General features: G+C 38.3%; 1 protein-coding gene across 17 annotated transcripts in view; it reads left to right on the top strand.

The window, feature by feature from the left end:
• Positions 1-16,833, top strand: part of Bcas3 (BCAS3 microtubule associated cell migration factor) — a 481,230-nt gene that overhangs the window by 214,236 nt on the left and 250,161 nt on the right. For all 17 annotated transcript variants that reach the window (XM_090351166.1, XM_090351162.1, XM_090351164.1 and 14 more), the window contains 2 exons: positions 3,692-3,888; positions 7,321-7,418. In XM_090351166.1, coding sequence (XP_090207292.1) covers positions 3,692-3,888; positions 7,321-7,418 — 295 coding nt within the window. The remainder of the gene's footprint in view (positions 1-3,691; positions 3,889-7,320; positions 7,419-16,833) is intronic.

The raw sequence follows: 16,833 nt of genomic DNA, 5'->3' as shown, positions 1-16,833 counted from the left end.
CAAAACCCTGGGTTTGATTCCTGGGTACCACATACTCAGAAAAAGCTGCAAGTGGTGCTGTAGCTCAAGTAGTAGAACTCTAGCTTGAGAAAGCCCAAGGATGGTGCTCAGACCCTGAGTACAAGCCCCAGGACTGGCCAAAAAAAAAGGGGGGGGGGCGGAGGGGACTAAACATAGAGCTCCCTTATGACCTAGCATTCCCACTTTTGGGCATTTACTCAAATGACCACAGAAAAGGCCATACTACAGCTACCAACACAGCCATGTTCATTGTAGCATTATTTAACATGGCTAAGAAATAGAACCAACCCAGATGCCCCTCAGTAGATGAATGGATCAAGAAAATGTGGCATATATACACAATGGAATTCTGTTCTGCCTTCAGAAAGAATGGCATTGCCATATTCATAAGGAAATGGAAAGACTTGGAAGAAATCATATTAAGTGAGTTAAGCCAGAGCCAAAGAAACAGCTCTGTGGTTTCCTTTTTTTTTTTTTTTGCCAGTCCTGAGCTTGAGATCAGGGCCTGAGCACTGTCCTTGGACTTTCTCAAGGCTAGAGCTCTACCACTTGAGCCTCAGCATCACTTCTGGATTTTTTCTATGTATGTGATATTGAGGAATAGAATCCAGGTCTTCCTGCATGCTAGGTAAGCACTCTACTACTAGGCCAAACTCTCAGCCATTTTTAATAATTAGTATATGTCTAGGGTTTTCCTAATAGCTCAATAGCTATGTACAAGTGACTATATAATGTGATGCTAAGCAAAAGGAACTCCAAGGTAGGGAAATAAGATTTTTCTTTGTGGTTGTTTTTGTTGTTGGTGGTGGTGGTCTTGGGGCTTTGAACTCTGGGCCTGAGTGCTGTCCCTGAACTTTTCAGCTCAAGACTAGTGCTCTATGACTTAGCCAAAGTTCCACTTCCAGTTTTCTGGTAATTCATTGAAGAGTCTCACAGACTTTATAGTGCCCAGGTTTGCTTTAATCTTGATCCTCAGATCTCAGCTTCCTGAGTAGCTAGGATTACAGGTATGAGCCACTGATGTCCAGCTTTGTGATTATTTCTGATTTACTATGTGAAATTAATTCTCTTTTCTTTCATTTCTCCCCTTCCCCATGGAATGTTTCTGATTTTGTTGTCTGGTGTATTGTATGTACATTTTTTTTGAATTAGGGAAGGATAGGGGAACTGCAAAATGGTGAGACAAAGGAAAAAGGGTGAGCCAATGCGACAGCGATTTTCACAAGAGAATATGAACTTGGAAATGAACTTTATAAGTTGGGTGGGGAATTAGAGGGAAGGAAAAGTGGGAGAAAAATGTGCGAACAATGTGGGGTAACAATTTATGACAAGAAATTTACTCACTACCTTACTCTCTGTACATCACCCTGACAATAAAATTAAAAAGCAGAAAATAATATAAATTCAAATGGTAGATAACAAAGGCAAGAATGTAAATTCCTGTCCAGTTAGAAGGAAGACAGGTATGGATATTAGAGGGCTAAGCTTCTTATTTATGCTGATCTCCCGACTCCAGTTAATTTTGAAAGGGCAGGCACAAGTGGTTTTATTTAGAATGTGACATTGTCGCTTCTTCCTACTCTCCATGGTCCCTCTTTCCACATATTGGCTGGGTCCTGAGCCAGGTCCTCGTTTCTGAGATCGCTCATCCTAGTTAGTATTCGTGGAGTTTTAACTTAAGGCCTTGTCACTGTCCCTGAGCACTTCTGTGGGAGGCTAGTGCTCTACCACTTTGAGGGACGGTGCCATTTCCAGCCTGGCTCTATGCTAGTTAATTGGGAGATAAAGTCTTAGAGGAATTTTTCTGCCTAAGATGGCTTTGACCTGCAATCTTTGCCCCCTCAACCCCCCCCTTTTTATTTCCAATTAAAGCAACAGGAGACCGATAGAAACAGGCACAGTTTATCTATAACTTAAGAATTGACCAACAAACTTGCCAGAGTTCTACAATGAAAAAACTCAGTAGAAATGTGTTTTAGCACAAATATAGTGTAGCTTGGCTGCCTAGAAAACCTGATTTGTGGTGACTCTAACAATGCCATGGTGTTAACCAAGTTATTTTAACCGAAGTTCACAAGAGGCTCTCCTGGCCCATACCTGTTTCACTGGCATAACTGCATTAGCCAGCCTTTTCCAGGTCAGGCTGGGTAAAATTTACAAATCTTTTATTATAGAAAGAATGTCATACAAAAGTCTTAGTTTTTGCAAATCCAAAGCAGTCTTTCTCCAGGAATTAGCTGCGTGTGATAGGGTCCACCAGGAGTCTTTTTACCATTAGCGGTAGTCAGGATGATGATGCAGAATTGAGGCCATCTTCCAGGTTGGAAGGGATGGACAGGATATCAACTAGACTGCAGTAGCCTTTCCCAGTGTGCCTTATCTGGATTGTCACACCTACTGCTGAGTTATTTGTAAATTTCTACACAGACTGGTTAAAGACATTTGAAATCTCCCATTATTTATTTATTTTTTTGGCCAATCCTAGGGCTTGAACTCAGGGTCTGAGCACAGTCCTTGGGCTTTCTCAAGGCTAGAGATCTAAAACCTGAGCCACAGCAGCATTTCCAGCTTTTTCTATGTATTGTGATACAGGTCTCTCTGCATGCTAGGCAAACACTCTACCACTAAGCCAAACTCCTGGCCCCCTCCCATTATTTTTCTGGTTGCTTTCTCCAAGGTACACAGGCTTTTGCAGATATAGTTTAGTTGAATATAAAGAATGACATGCTGGTTTTACATGGTGTTTAAATCACAGCTAACTTACTTACATACAAATAGAATTTAAGACATGCGCAAACCAATTTTTGTCTTATATAATGCCCCAAATTCCAAAATAGTATTGAAATTTAGAGGTCTATTTGAGGCCATTTTATACATTGGGATGAAATTAAATCACACAAACAGATTAACTTTCTTTTTTTTTTTTTTTTTTTTTTTTTTTTTTGCCAGTCCTGGGGACTGAACTCAGGGTCTGTGCACTGTCCTTGGGTTTTCCTCAATGCTAGAGCTCTACCACTTGAGCCACAGTACCATTTCCAGGTTTTCTATGAATATGGTACCAAGAAATCAAACCTGGGTCTTCGTGCATGCCAGGCAAGCACTCTACCACTAGGCCAAACTCCTGGCTAGATTAACTTTTAGAAATTAACTTTTTGTGCCCAAACCTAATGCTTCTTTGTGGTTTGGGTTTAAAAACTTCCAGCTTTGGGCCAAGAGTTTGACCTAGTGATAGAGTGCTTGCCTATACACAATTTTTTTTTTAATGTTCATGATTTGGGGAGAGGATCACAGTGAGTGTCTGTGTAGGCTATGATTGTGAACACATTTTGAGGGTGGATACTCTAACCCTCTCCCATTTCTTTATAACAAGCTTGTTTCTCTGGCAGGAAGCAGTGGCCCATGCTTGTAATCCTAGATACTTAGGAGGAAGAGATTGGGAGATGGATGTTTGGGCAAATCTAGGCTTAAACACAAGACCTGGTCCCCAGAACAAGTAAATTAAAGAGCCAGTTGTATGACTCAAGCCATAGAGCATCTGACTAGCATATGCAAGGCCCTGAGATCTACTTCCAATACTACCAGTGATAGATATTAAAGGATTCAGAGCTGGGGAATGGCTCTCAAATGAGGTGGTCAGAATACATTTAACATGAGTCCATTTCTTTTCCAGGTTGAAATTGTAACACACACTGGACCCCACAGACGTCTGTGGATGGGCCCACAGTTCCAGTTCAAAACCATCCATCCCTCAGGACAAACTACCGTAATATCATCTAGTTCATCTGTGTTGCAATCTCATGGTCCCAGTGACACTCCACAGCCACTTTTGGATTTTGATACAGATGATCTTGATCTCAACAGTCTCAGGTATGAAATGAAAACTAGAGAGTTATTTGAATGACAGAATTGATATTTTCATTTGACCTGAACATTCTTTGTAATGTGCCTATATGATATTCCTATGAATATGATGTAACAAGATAGGAAAAACTATAAGATCCTTATGTCCAGTAATCTACCAAAAAGCTAGAGTAGAGCTGTGGTAAGGAGTATCTTCCAAGCCCTGAGTTCAAACCCCAGGACTGGTAAAAAAGGAAGAAAGCAAGAAAGCAAGAAAGCAAGAAAGCAAGAAAGAAAGAAAGAAAGAAAGAAAGAAAGAAAGAAAGAACGAAAGAGAAAGAAAGAAAGAAAGGAAGGAAGGAAAGAAGGAAGGAAGGAAGGAAAGAAGGAAGGAAGGAAGGAAAAAAAGAAAGAAAGAAAGGGAAAGAAAGAAAAGAGAAAAAAAAAGTCTCACCGGGTGGTACATACCTGTTATCCTAGCTACTCAGGAGGCTGAGATCTGAGGATCAAGGTTCAAAGCCAGCTGGGGCACAAAAGGACCTAAGAGTGTTATCTCCAGTTAACCTCAGAAAACAGAAGCTGGGGCTTGGCTCAAGAATAGGGCGCCTTGGGCCAAAGAGCTCAGGGACAACACCCAGACCCAGGTGTGGGACAGTAGCCTTGAACTGAAGAGCTCAGGGACAGTGCCCAGGCCAAGTTCAAGCCCCATCCCCCCAAACCCAAAAAAAGTCTTAATAAGGTATAACCGATAATGAAGGACTCAGTCACATAATATCCCCTCCTTGTTGGATGCAGGGCTATGGGTAGGTTGATAGAAAGAGTGATAGTGATCAAAATGCCTTGTACTGGAAGTGGAGGTGTGGCTCAACTGATAGAGTACTAGTCTTTTTTTCTTTTTTTTTCCAGTCTTGGGGCTCAAACTCAGGTCCTGAGCACTGTCCTGGGGCTTTCTCAAGGCTAGAGCTCTACCACTTGAGCCGTAGCACCACTTCCAGCTTTTTCTATGGTTGTGGTACCTGGGTCTTTGTGCATGCTAGGCAAGCGCTGTACCACTAGCCACACTCCTGGCCTATAGTGCTAGTCTTGAGCAAAAACGTAAAATGACAGCATGAGGCTCTGAATTCAAGTCTCATGACTGGCACTAACTACCAAAAAAAAGATGTATCATACTCATAAATTGACATGTTGACTTGAATCCCCTTTGTACAATTAAACGATAATAAAAATAAAAACAAAGAAAATAATTTTTAGTGTGCAGCTCAGGAGTAAGACTTGCCCAGCATGCCCAATGCCCTGTGTTCTAGCTCCACCACCACCAAGGAAAAAAAACAAAGAAGAAGAAGGAAGAGGAGGGGGAGGAGGAGGAGGAGGAGGAGGAGGAGGAGGAGGAGGAGGAGGGAGAGGGAGAGGGGAGAGGAGAGAGGAAGAGGAAGAAGGGGGAGAGGGGAGAGGAAGAGGAAGAAGAGGAGGAAGAAGAAAAGGAGGAGGAGGAGGAGGAGGAAGAAGAAGAAGAAGAAGAAGAAGAAGAAGAAGAAGAAGAAGAAGAAGAAGTAGTAGTAGTAGTAGTAGTAGTAGTAGTACTGGTGGTAGAAGAAGAGAAAGAAAAGAGAACATTCTAACTGGACCAGACCTAGTAGCTCAAGCATGTAATTTCAGCACTCAGGAGGCTAAGGCAGGGAAAATCTTGGGTTCATGCATAGCCTGGATTGTCACAACAAAACTGTTTGAAAAACAGAAACTTTAATCCCAAAGATAACCCGGTTTTATGTGAAATTCAGATTTGAATTACATAGCTATTAAGTGTCTGTTTTAATATCACTTCCTAACTAGTATCCAGTGAGAAATCCAATGATTTAAATAAATTCTCACCATTTTGTGGTGACCACCTAGGGTCACTCTTCCCCCTGTATATCTGCTTTCCTTCTGAACTATGCACATCCGCACTTAGACAGTGTTAAGCTTCATTTTTCCCTTGAAATTGTAAAGGTGTGCTCTCAATCTTTTTTTGGTATCTACTGATTGTTAGTTATTATTACACTGTCCTGTGCTCCATAAGCTACTTCTGAGTGTATGTACTATGTACTGTAGTGGTTGTCCCCTATATACACGTGTGAGTGTGTGTGTGTTTGTGTGTGTGTGTGTGTGTGTGTGTGTGTGTGTGTGTGTGTGTGTGTCTTCTCCTGTGTGGGTAACAGATCAGTACTGCATTGACTGTCATCCAGAACTGGAGTCAGGTACCGCTTTGTAAGTAGATACTAATTATGGAGCATTGTTTAGGAAATAGTGATAAGAAAAAAAATTACATGTTCAGTTAAAAAGTCAGGTTTCCCCTCAAAATATTTTAGTCCGTGTTGGTTCAATCCACTAATGATGGTTGTGGAAGTAGTAGGCCACCTTGACTGTATTCAGACCCATGTCCTTTTCTATCTCCACAAGAGCTCCTCTAATGTGGACCATATATTTACAGTAATTTGTAACTGGTAGGTAATTTTGTCATTGTCTGCACATCAGTTTATCTGTTTACTGAAAAATGGCTACAGTGGTACCAGGCAATGTAATCTTACTTGACCACCATGATTGCATTTCTGTTGTCTTCCATCTTTTCATCCTGAGCTTTTATTATGTCATCTTCTCATGCCGAATGTTAGTTTTCTGTACCATAAATGAATGCCTGTGTGCAATCACATAACTGCATATAAATCTTGTGTTTTGTTTTGTTTCTACTAATTCCTAAAATAATGCCGATTTGTAACTAATACACAGTAACTACTCACTATATCAGATGTCCAAAATGCATGCATCTATTGCTTTAACATGATCTTCCTTTAAGTTACCTGAAACTTCTGAACCTTTATTGTAGCATTGGTTGTTGGTTTTTATATGCTAACTGCTAATTTTGTAGAGATTAGTTAGTGTTGATCCTAGAACCGCCCCCCCCCCCCCCCCGGTACTCCTCCTTCCCCATCACTTCAGAGCTTTGTGACCCTATTCTTTCAATCCTGTATAAGGTTCATTGATGATTATATGGGAATTTCCTAAAAATCTGAACTCATGCTTTACTTTTACCAACTGATTACTAACTCTGATTTCATTCAGGAATTTGCAATGTCTTGGGTTCTCCATGTGTCCCTTGTGTGTACCAGAGGTTTCATTATAAAATATTTTGTTTCCTTTCTCACCCTATTCATGTTGTCCTTCAAGTTGATGTCATCTATTCAATCAATTTCTTTAAAATCTTGAACAAAATACAAAATAAGTTAGGAGGGACTTAGAGAATAGCCTGCTTTACCTTTGTGTAACTCTTATTTTTGTTTTGTTTATTTGTTTTTGGTCTGGTTTTAGAAGGAATGGTTCTTTAATGAATTGGAATATTCTAACATTATTGATTTAAGGCCTGTTGTAGTACACAACAGTTTTCATGCTAGTAACATATGTGAATTAAATTAAATTGCATTGCAGGATCCAGCCAGTTCGCTCTGACCCAGTCAGCATGCCAGGGTCATCCCGTCCAGTCTCTGATCGAAGGGGAGTTTCCACAGTGATTGATGCTGCCTCAGGTAGAAATCTTCTTTCCAAATGTTTACTGAGCCATTCGTGTATCTTGCATTTATTTTCTTGCACAGTATAGAGGATAGTAGGTATTTGTTTTCCTTTTTGTCTTTTTGTTTTGGGGTTGTCTGTTCTAGTATAGCACGGGGCCTACGCTTGTTTCTAAACAATGCTATGCATTTGAACATTCTTAAAGTTGGTGAATGATGTGGTAGAGTTGGCACTTGATTAAATGTAATGAACATAGTATTGAAGGCTACAGGGTTGATGATTGTTTTGCCTTTGATCATTGAAACGTAGAGTAACAACCTTGACAGAGCATGTAAATACAATATATGGATTCAATTTACTCAACCTGTGGAGTATCAAAGTGCCTGATCTGTGGAAGCAGAAAGAGTCTAAATGTAGCTTGAATAGTTTTATTATTGAAAGCATAAAGTTTAGAAATTCATTAACTTAACTCTGGTCTATCATAGTTAGGAACGTCCTATCTTTGGAGTTAATCTATGAGTGTGTATCATTAGTACTTTGACTTTTGACTTTGTGACAGCTGCCAGATTAGCATTTAAAATTTTTTCTGCTTGCTAAATAATTGTGCTGTTTGTAATAACATTGTCTCATCTCTAAGATGAAGGAAAAGGGAATCAGGAACAGTGATGTCTGGCATTAATGGTATATCTGGGGAATATCTGAAGATAACACTCAGGATTTTGTCCCAAAAAGTCTCTTACAAGTAGAATTATTCAATACTCGGCATTAGTCAAATAGTTGAGTCAGGGAGGATTTTAATCTGTGTGATTTCAAAATCCTGGAGACAGTTGATTTGATTGAGGCTTAAACTGTGAAAGAAAATGGAAATCATCACAACTGATACACACACACACACACACACACACACACACACACACACACACACAGATATGTAGGTCAGTTCTGGACTTTAGCTCAGGGCCTGGGCACTGTCCTTGGACTTTCTCAAGGCTGGAGCTCTACCACTTGAGCCTCAGCACCACTTCTGGCTTTTTCTATGTATATGGTACCGAGGGATCGAACTAGGTCTTCATGTATGCTAGGCAAGCACTCTACCACTAGGCCAAACTCCCAGCCTGTCTCTGTATATTTTTACATTTAAAGCTAATGGCTTTTCTTAGCTTTCTGACATTTTTGCTTAGTGGATTATACTTGGTCTTATTGAGCTCTCTGCATTCAAGACTACACTTTAGTTGTTAATGTACACTATTTGTTTAGATGATGTTTGCTTGTTTCTCTGCCTTAACTTGGCAGAAGTAAACACAGAAATGGGTAATCTCTGGCTTGCTTCCCTGTATTAAATAGGATATTAAGATAACTCACATCTTTTGGATAGTCTCAGTCTGGCTGTGCTATAAAAAGGTCACCCTGGTTTGGAATTTCATTAGTAATCTTGAGAACACTATATGTTTTAACCTGAAGTAGTCTTCAAGATTACAAAAGTGGACCTTACCTGAACTTTTAAAACCTTCTTAAACTATCAAATCATTAATGCTTTATTACCAAGTGACTTAGGTACCTGGAACTTACAGTGGATAAGCAGCTACCATGTGCCTCAGTCTATAGTCTGAGGCAGTATTCCTTAGATATTATATGATAATTTTTAGCTCTGTGTGAAGTTGTCTCATGAACAAGGAGAAATATCACAGTTTTATTTAACTCTGGGAAAATGTGTTGACTTTTTAAATAAAATTTTAATCTTTGCTCTTAGTTTACTTTCATTGTTCTCAGTTATACATCTGAGGAATTTGTATGATATTTCTCTATTGCCTCTTCTGGAAACTCCCAACTTATTTTGGATAGGGAAAAGATTTATTGGTGGCTAAGCTGTATTATTATTTTTTCTTGGCCTATTTTCTCTCCAGAAAGCCATGGTTCGTTTCTGAAGCAGTTGTCTAGCACATGTTGAGTAAATAATGTTTTGTTTTGAAACTTCCATCTACTTTATGTAATTGGATCATTGTAGTTATCATAATTACTTTTTTAAAACTGATATTTAACTAGGCTAAATGAAGTTCTTTATGGAAAGAAATTCTAATTTAGATTTTTCTATTAAAATTAAAAATGACAAAGTGTATGCAAACCAACTTTAATCTTTTGAACACCTATTAGGTCAAAAGTAAGTTTCAGAGATTATACTCATAGAGAGGGGGGAAAAAGCACCCTGATTTGCCTATAAGGAAAGTGTCAAAGCCATATTTCTCATTTTCTGAATTTAATATTCCTTTCAATCTTCTTTCTTACACTTAAAGACTACTAGCGAATAAGAGTCAAGTTAATAGTGCTAAAAGACTTGGCCCAGAACAATTAAGAATGAAGATATAGGACAATAAACAGAAATAAAAGAAACTGTTGGGAAAGTTTTTACTGATGATGTGTTGCTTTAGCTATTGCAAGACTTTCACATGACTCTAAGCTTTTTGCCAGTAAGTTTGGAAAGGAATTGATACCCTCTCCTACTGATATAGTATAATACCACACATTTACAAGGAATATTTTTGACTAAAAGTTGGAAGTTTTTGCTTTTATGTATTTATTGCTATATGCTCATTATAAGGCCAGGCTGTTTGTGCAGTAAATTGCCTGAGTCAGTGGTGGAATAATGTCAATGTTGGGGGCTGTATTAGGAACTGTTTAAGTCTAAACCGGGAATTCCATTTGTCTTTATGACATGAGTGTCAAACTGTTAGTGCCACACTGTTTTAAATTGTGTCCGAGAGCCTGAGACGCTTATACATAAAGGTGCCATCTGCAAACTTAGAAACAAACAGAAAGCCCTTCATTCTTGGACAGCACATCCAATGGGAAATTGTGAACAGACCGAAGACAACTATTTAGAACTAGAGATTCTGATATTTCCCTGGATATTGTTGAGAACTGTCACAGAAAAGCTAAAGTAAGTAAATAAAGTGAAAATATTTTTTTCCCAGAGAAATGTCTTGTTGTAGAAGCTTGGTGTAATGGATGGAATAGGACCATTAACATATATCTTTGGCTCTAGTCTCAGCTCTGCTTGTAGCTGAATTCCTAGTTGGTAAATTACTTCAAAACTTAATGCCTTTCCTAGGTGCAGTAGGTGCCTGCCTTTCCAGCTGCTTGATGAGGATAATTTGTGATACTAGCATTTGAATTCAAGCCCTACACTTGCTAGGCAGGCCTCTTCCATTTCAGTCATACTTCCTTTAAACAGGTATTGGCTAATATAGACTTAAAAGCTTTCTTTCTGGTTTAGAAAACCTTTTATTTAAACAATGTATTTAATACATAATTCTTTTGAATGTTGATAGGGCAGTTCATATAAACCAAGGCTCTTTGAGGATTCTTTAAGCTCTCTTTCTCTCCCCCACCTCTCTCCATATATATAACATATACACACACCTACATATTTACTAAATAATCAGCTTGGTCATTTTATCTCTCCGAGGTTATTTCTTAGAATCTGTTGAAGAAATCTGGGAAACTGGCCAGCTTTAGAATATTCACACTGGCTCATATCTGTAGCTTTAGCTACATTGGATGCTGAGGCAGGAAGATCACTTCAATTTAGGAGTTTAGATTCAGTTTATGCTTCCAAAGTGGGGAAAAAATCAAACCCTAAAAAATCTGTGTATAGTGATGAGTGCTTGACATCCCACCTACTCAAAAGTATAAATAAGAGGTAAAGGTTTCTCTGGCAAAACGCAGGACCCTACTTAAAAAACATCAGAAGCGGGGCTGGGAGTTTGGCCTAGTGGTTAAAGTGTTTGCCTAGCATGCACGAAGACCCGGGTTCGATTCCTTGGTACCACATATATAGAAAAAGTCGGAAGTGGTGCTGAGGCTCAAGTGGTAGAGCTCTAGCCTTGAGAAGTCCAAGGACAGTGCTCAGGCCCTGAGCTCAAGCCCAGGACTGGCAAAACAAAACAAAACAAAACAAACAAAAAAAAATCAGAAGCAAAACGGCCTGGAGAGATTGCTCAAGTAATAGAGTACCTTCCAGGCAAGCAGAAGTCCTGAATTCAAATTCTAGTGCCACTGGTTTAAAAAGAAGAAAAAAAGATTTACCAAAGTCAACATAAGAGAAAATTTAGAAAAGAAAGAAATCCACAGATTCCGAGAATATCATTTTACCTAGAGCTGGTATTACAGGTATGGAAGAAAAGAATAGGAATAGGTAAAGTGCATGAAAGGTTGAGAATTCTCCAACATTAATGAGAGACATCAACTCAAGGTTCCAAGAACCTAGCCAGGGTAAACAGACAACCACACAGAAGCATTTCATATAATGTGGAAAGTCCAAACATAAAGAAGCAGTTATATAAATGGCAAGATACTCAACTGAAAACTGTGCTAAGTGTTTTTACTTGTCTTATCTCATTGAATCTTACTTAATTAGGATCACAGGTCCACTTCAGAAATATTCAAAGAATAAGACCTAAGACACCTAGCTCCTCATGCTTAGAATTACTTAAAGTGCATTATAGTGACACCTCGGATAAGTCCAAGTCTCTGTCTACTCTGCCTGATCAAATATTCATTTCCAAACACTGTGTGCAAAAATGAGCCATGTGGGAGCTCACGAGAATCAGCTATTCAAGTGGTGAAAATGTGTGAGTGCAGCTGGCCGATGATGTTCCGGTGTGATGAATTTCTATCTTGTCCTTGTGGCTTCAGGCAACAACTGACAGGCCTGACTGGTCATTGGTTTCCCATTTCTGGCATTGATAGGACTGGAAATTCTTAGTGTCACAGATACTTAAAAGCTCTTCCTGTTATAGTGGGTACAACAGTGCTGGAGGGTCCTTCTTCCATACAGATGTAATCAATATGGTTTGCAGTTCTTGACCTGAACCTGTAATTATTTGGATATTAGAAAGGTAGTTTTTGGTACAGAAGGTGCTTATATTCAGAATAGGACTAAGTTGTGCATCAAAATGAGAAAAATAGAGGCTTTGTCCTGCTTTCCATTCTTTAGAGTATTTAAGCGGCTTTCAGGGTAATTACAAAACAGGATGATATTATAGGATTATAACATTGCATCTCTAGTGTTTGGGATTCTGAAATTTAAATGTCACTTCTAAAGGATTCTGGAACTTACAAAATTTGTGACTTGAATGTTCTGCAATTTGTGATTGTGATTGGTATTATTTTTAATATCAAGGTAGGATTTTTTTCCATTGACTGAAATGTCTAGAAATGAGGTTTTAAGTAATAACACAGGGAAGGTTTTTGTTTTTTTTTTGTAGCTAAGTGGTAGACTGAGGAAAATGAATTGGGTAAGTAGAATCTGTGGCATGATCCATGATCAGGAGCAAGAATAGGAAGATGACATTGCCAGTTGCTTGATCCATTCCCATGTACCAATGTGGTCAGGTTTATTGTGAGAAAATAGTATAATTAAAGGCATCAAAGAAATGGTTCTAATAGTAGGTGTGTATCTAGATTGTGCTGTCATAATTTTGCTTTTGGTTGTTGTCACAGAAATAGCCTTGGGCATGTGAATAAAGGACTACTTTGCTCTGAAGCGCTCTTTGAGAACAGGTATCTTCCCATGCTTTGCATGCTGCAGAGCAATTAATCAGTATGCTTTGCATTGTTGATTCCTGATGAGACACAAGGCTTTATGTCATCAAGTGATTAAAAGTTGGTGATACTGAGTCTGTATCTCCATTGTCATCGTTAAACCTAGAAAAGCTTTCCTTTAACTTAGAAGTACTGGGTTGGAGTTTGAAGGCAGAGCCTTGCTAGGCAAGCGATCTACCTCTTTAGCTCTACCTTTCTGATTTAGGTTATTTTCAGATACAGTCTTGATTTTTTTTGCCCATGGCTGGTCTTCTACATATTCCTTCAGCAGAGATAAGATGACAGGTGTATGTCACCATGCCCAGCCTGTATGGTTGGAAGGGGATCATTGTCACCAACCACAAACCTCTTGATCTCCATCTTCCAAATAGCTGGAACTACAGCCTAGTAATCTATGAAAATGATGGTGATGATGATGATGAGGAGGAGGAGGAGGAGTGTGTGCATGCATGCATGTGTGTACAGTTTGAACTCAGGGCCTCATATTTGCTGGGCAAGTGCTCTATCATTGAGCCAGGCCTGCCATCGATGAAGTTTTTTGTTTTTGATTTTTTTTTAACCAGTCTTGGGGCTTGAACTCACACCTTGGGCACTGTCCCTCAGCTTCTTTTGCTCAAAGCTATCACTCTATCACTTGAGCCTCAGTGCCACTTCTGGCTTTTTCTGTGTATGTTGTACAGACGAATCAAACTCAGGGCTTCACTGAATACTAGGCAAGCATTCTATTACTAAGCCACATTTACAGCCTGTGATGAAGTTTTTTTTTAAATTATGTTTTTATTATCTTTAAGTGTGATGAATTTTTGATGAATGAAGCTCTTGTATTCATGGCTCATTTAGGTTTCCATGTAAGTCACAGAGAGACTCTTACTACTTCAATTGTAAACAGTGATTTTTTGCTAGGAAAGCTACTGTTAATCAGGTAATGGTTTCTTCAGCTGCAAAAGGCTTGCCACTAAAGAACCATTTCTTTTCCATTCACTTGCAGGAAACTGCAAACTAGACAAATACTTGTATTTGAAATTCACAACTTACTTTACCTGGGGAAAAGTGGTTATATTTCCCTTAGAAATATTAATTACTTTTTTTCAGAATACTTGGTAAAGCTTAAAATAAGCCAAAAATGTACTGATTTTAAATGAAGCTGACACCCTGATTTCTAGCCATGGAATAACATATTAGTCAGGACTCCCAGTGGACTTCCACACACTACAATATTTATTACTTTAAAGATCTAAGAGCTCGTACCCACTTGGAAACTTGAACAAGCTCTTTAGGTTTGGTTGCTGGACTTGTGAGTTCATATTTTAAAAATAATTCTTATTTTTGTGTATTTATATAGTGTATTCAGGAATGGCTCTCTACCTTACTTTCAGAATCTATAGTAATATTTGACTTTCCAGTAAAATTCAAGAACTCAGATGTGAAAGTATACCTGAAATACAATGTATTTCCTTTTCATGACTATTAACGTGTAGGCTTGCATGCCTGCCCTGTGTCTGGCCAATTTTATCCTCCTGATTTCACTTGCAATATTTGGTAGTAGGATCAAAATTCTAGTAAGTCAGAAAAGCCTTCTGTAATATTGTTATCTGCTCTTCTGATTGTGTAATTTTTACTGTTGTTTGCTTTAAAATATAGGCTTCCAATAATTAAAGTAAATTACTTAAAAATCTGAATGTAGAACATTCACATTTACAAAAATAGCTATCCAGCTTAGTTGAAACAAAATTATTTTGAGGTTATCTTGAAAATTGCTATGATTGTACAATTTTACTACATGTACCCTTACAAAAAACCAGAGCTGGTTTATTAGCTTCTAAGTTTAGAAGCAAATAAATACAACTAGGATATTTAGCATCATATTTACTTTTTTTTTTTTTTGGCAGTCCTGCGGCTTGAACTCAGGGCCTGGGTACTGTCCTTAGTTTTTTTTTTTCTTCAAGGCTAGCAATTTACCACTTGAACCACAGCACCACTTCTGGCTTTTTTCTGTATATGTGGTACTGAGGAATCGAACCCAGGGCTTCTTTGTGCATGCTGAGTGAGCACTATACCACTAGGCCATTCTCCTGGCTCCTCATATTTACTTTTAAACCATATGTAGGCATATAGTTTTTGTGCTATTTTAATTTTTGCATATTGGACTAGTTAATGACTTAAGGTAACATTTGATAGCCTAAATACACTATGCTAAGCATTTTACATACATTGTATTGTATCCTTCATTCTTCACAAAACCTGAGAGAGAAAAGTATTGCCATAACTAATTTCTTTTTTTCAGATGAACTGAAATTAAGTACAGTATATTAACTACTACTTTGACAGTGGGATGTAAAGATGTTTGAATTTCCGTGTCATGAACATGTCTTATATTGCATGCGTGCATACGTGTGCGTTAATGTGTGTGTGTGTTTGTGTGTGTGTGTGTGTGTGTGTGTTGGGCGGTCTTAGGATTTGAACTCAGGCTCTGGTGCTATTCCTGAGCTTTTTACTCAAGCTAGCATTCTACCACTTGGGCTATTGGAGACATGAGAGTCTTAGGAATTTTCCTTCCTGGATTGACTTCTAACTACAATCCTCAGATCTCAGCCTCCTGTATAGCTAGGATTACCAACATGAAACATGAGCCAGTGGTGCCTGGCTATCTTATATTTTATTTATTTATTTATTTATTTATTTATTTCCAGTCCTGGGGCTCGGCCTGAGCACTGTCCTTGGATTTCCTCAAGGCTAGAGCTACAGCACCTCTTCTGCTTTTTTCTGTGTATCTGGTACTGAGGAATTGAACCCTGGTCTTTATGCATGCTAGGCAAGCACTGTACCATTAGGCCAAACTCCCAGCCCCTATTCTTATATTTTTTAACGAACCCTTTTCCAAAGTGGAGAGATGAGTAGTATAAGTATGGCCTTTGAGCCGGTTATCATTTTAATTATTTATAACCAACATTGACTTTGTTTTGTACACAACAAGAATATAAAATCACCCATTTTGTATGTTGTAAAAATTAATAAAAATAACATATATAACATTCCTCATCATAATCCAAGTACATAAAAGGGCACATTAAATGCTATCTTCTCCTTTCCTTCTTTCTACAATAATATTGCTCCTATGTCTCCAAAGTTTGATTACATATTACGTTGCAAATGTTGCTTCTTTTTCATGATCATTGTACGTAATAGGTTATGGCACTGTTCCATCTTACAGGAGAGAAAGCAGATCTTAGGATGTATCTCAATCCATCCTAAGCTTATTCCAAAGCTTGCTTTATTACCTGTTGTGTGAATTGATAAGATGGTAATATTTCAGTAACAACAAACTAGATTCTGATATTTCTTCTAGAATCAAAATCCTAGAAATTACCTTCCTTTTTCTGTCCTGGTGAGGCATACTTCCAGGTCTTCCATTAAGTAGATGATATCAAGAAGAGAGTGTCTCCTGATTCAGTTGACACCTGGAATAGGTTTATTATACTAGATGTTTCCACTAAAAATCTTTGCTCTATGCCATTTGGATACATTTTCAGTATTGATGGCACCTAAGAACATTACTAAATAGGAAATCATTTTAAGGGAATATGTTGGCTTTTAAACTGACCAGTAATTAACCAGTTAATAGGTATTGTATCTGGACTAAGGAACAGGAAATTAACTTTGAGGCTTCTTCTTTGCCTGAAAAGAATCTCAAAATACATTGGTCTATATCGATTTGACTTAAGTTGTATATGTTTTTACAAAGGAGTATTTTTTAAATTGGTCTAAAGCAAGTCATAAAATTAAGCCCTTATAGCTTGGCACTGGTGGCTTTGTACTAGCTACTCAGGAGGA

The sequence above is a fragment of the Megascapheus bottae genome, chromosome 17 (assembly GCF_031878675.1).
Source record: "Megascapheus bottae isolate mThoBot1 chromosome 17, mThoBot2.hap1, whole genome shotgun sequence".
In the NCBI taxonomy this organism is placed as follows: Eukaryota; Metazoa; Chordata; class Mammalia; order Rodentia; family Geomyidae; genus Megascapheus; species Megascapheus bottae.
The sequence above is the reverse complement of the archived record's forward strand: the minus strand, read 5'-3'. Positions and strand labels throughout refer to the sequence as shown.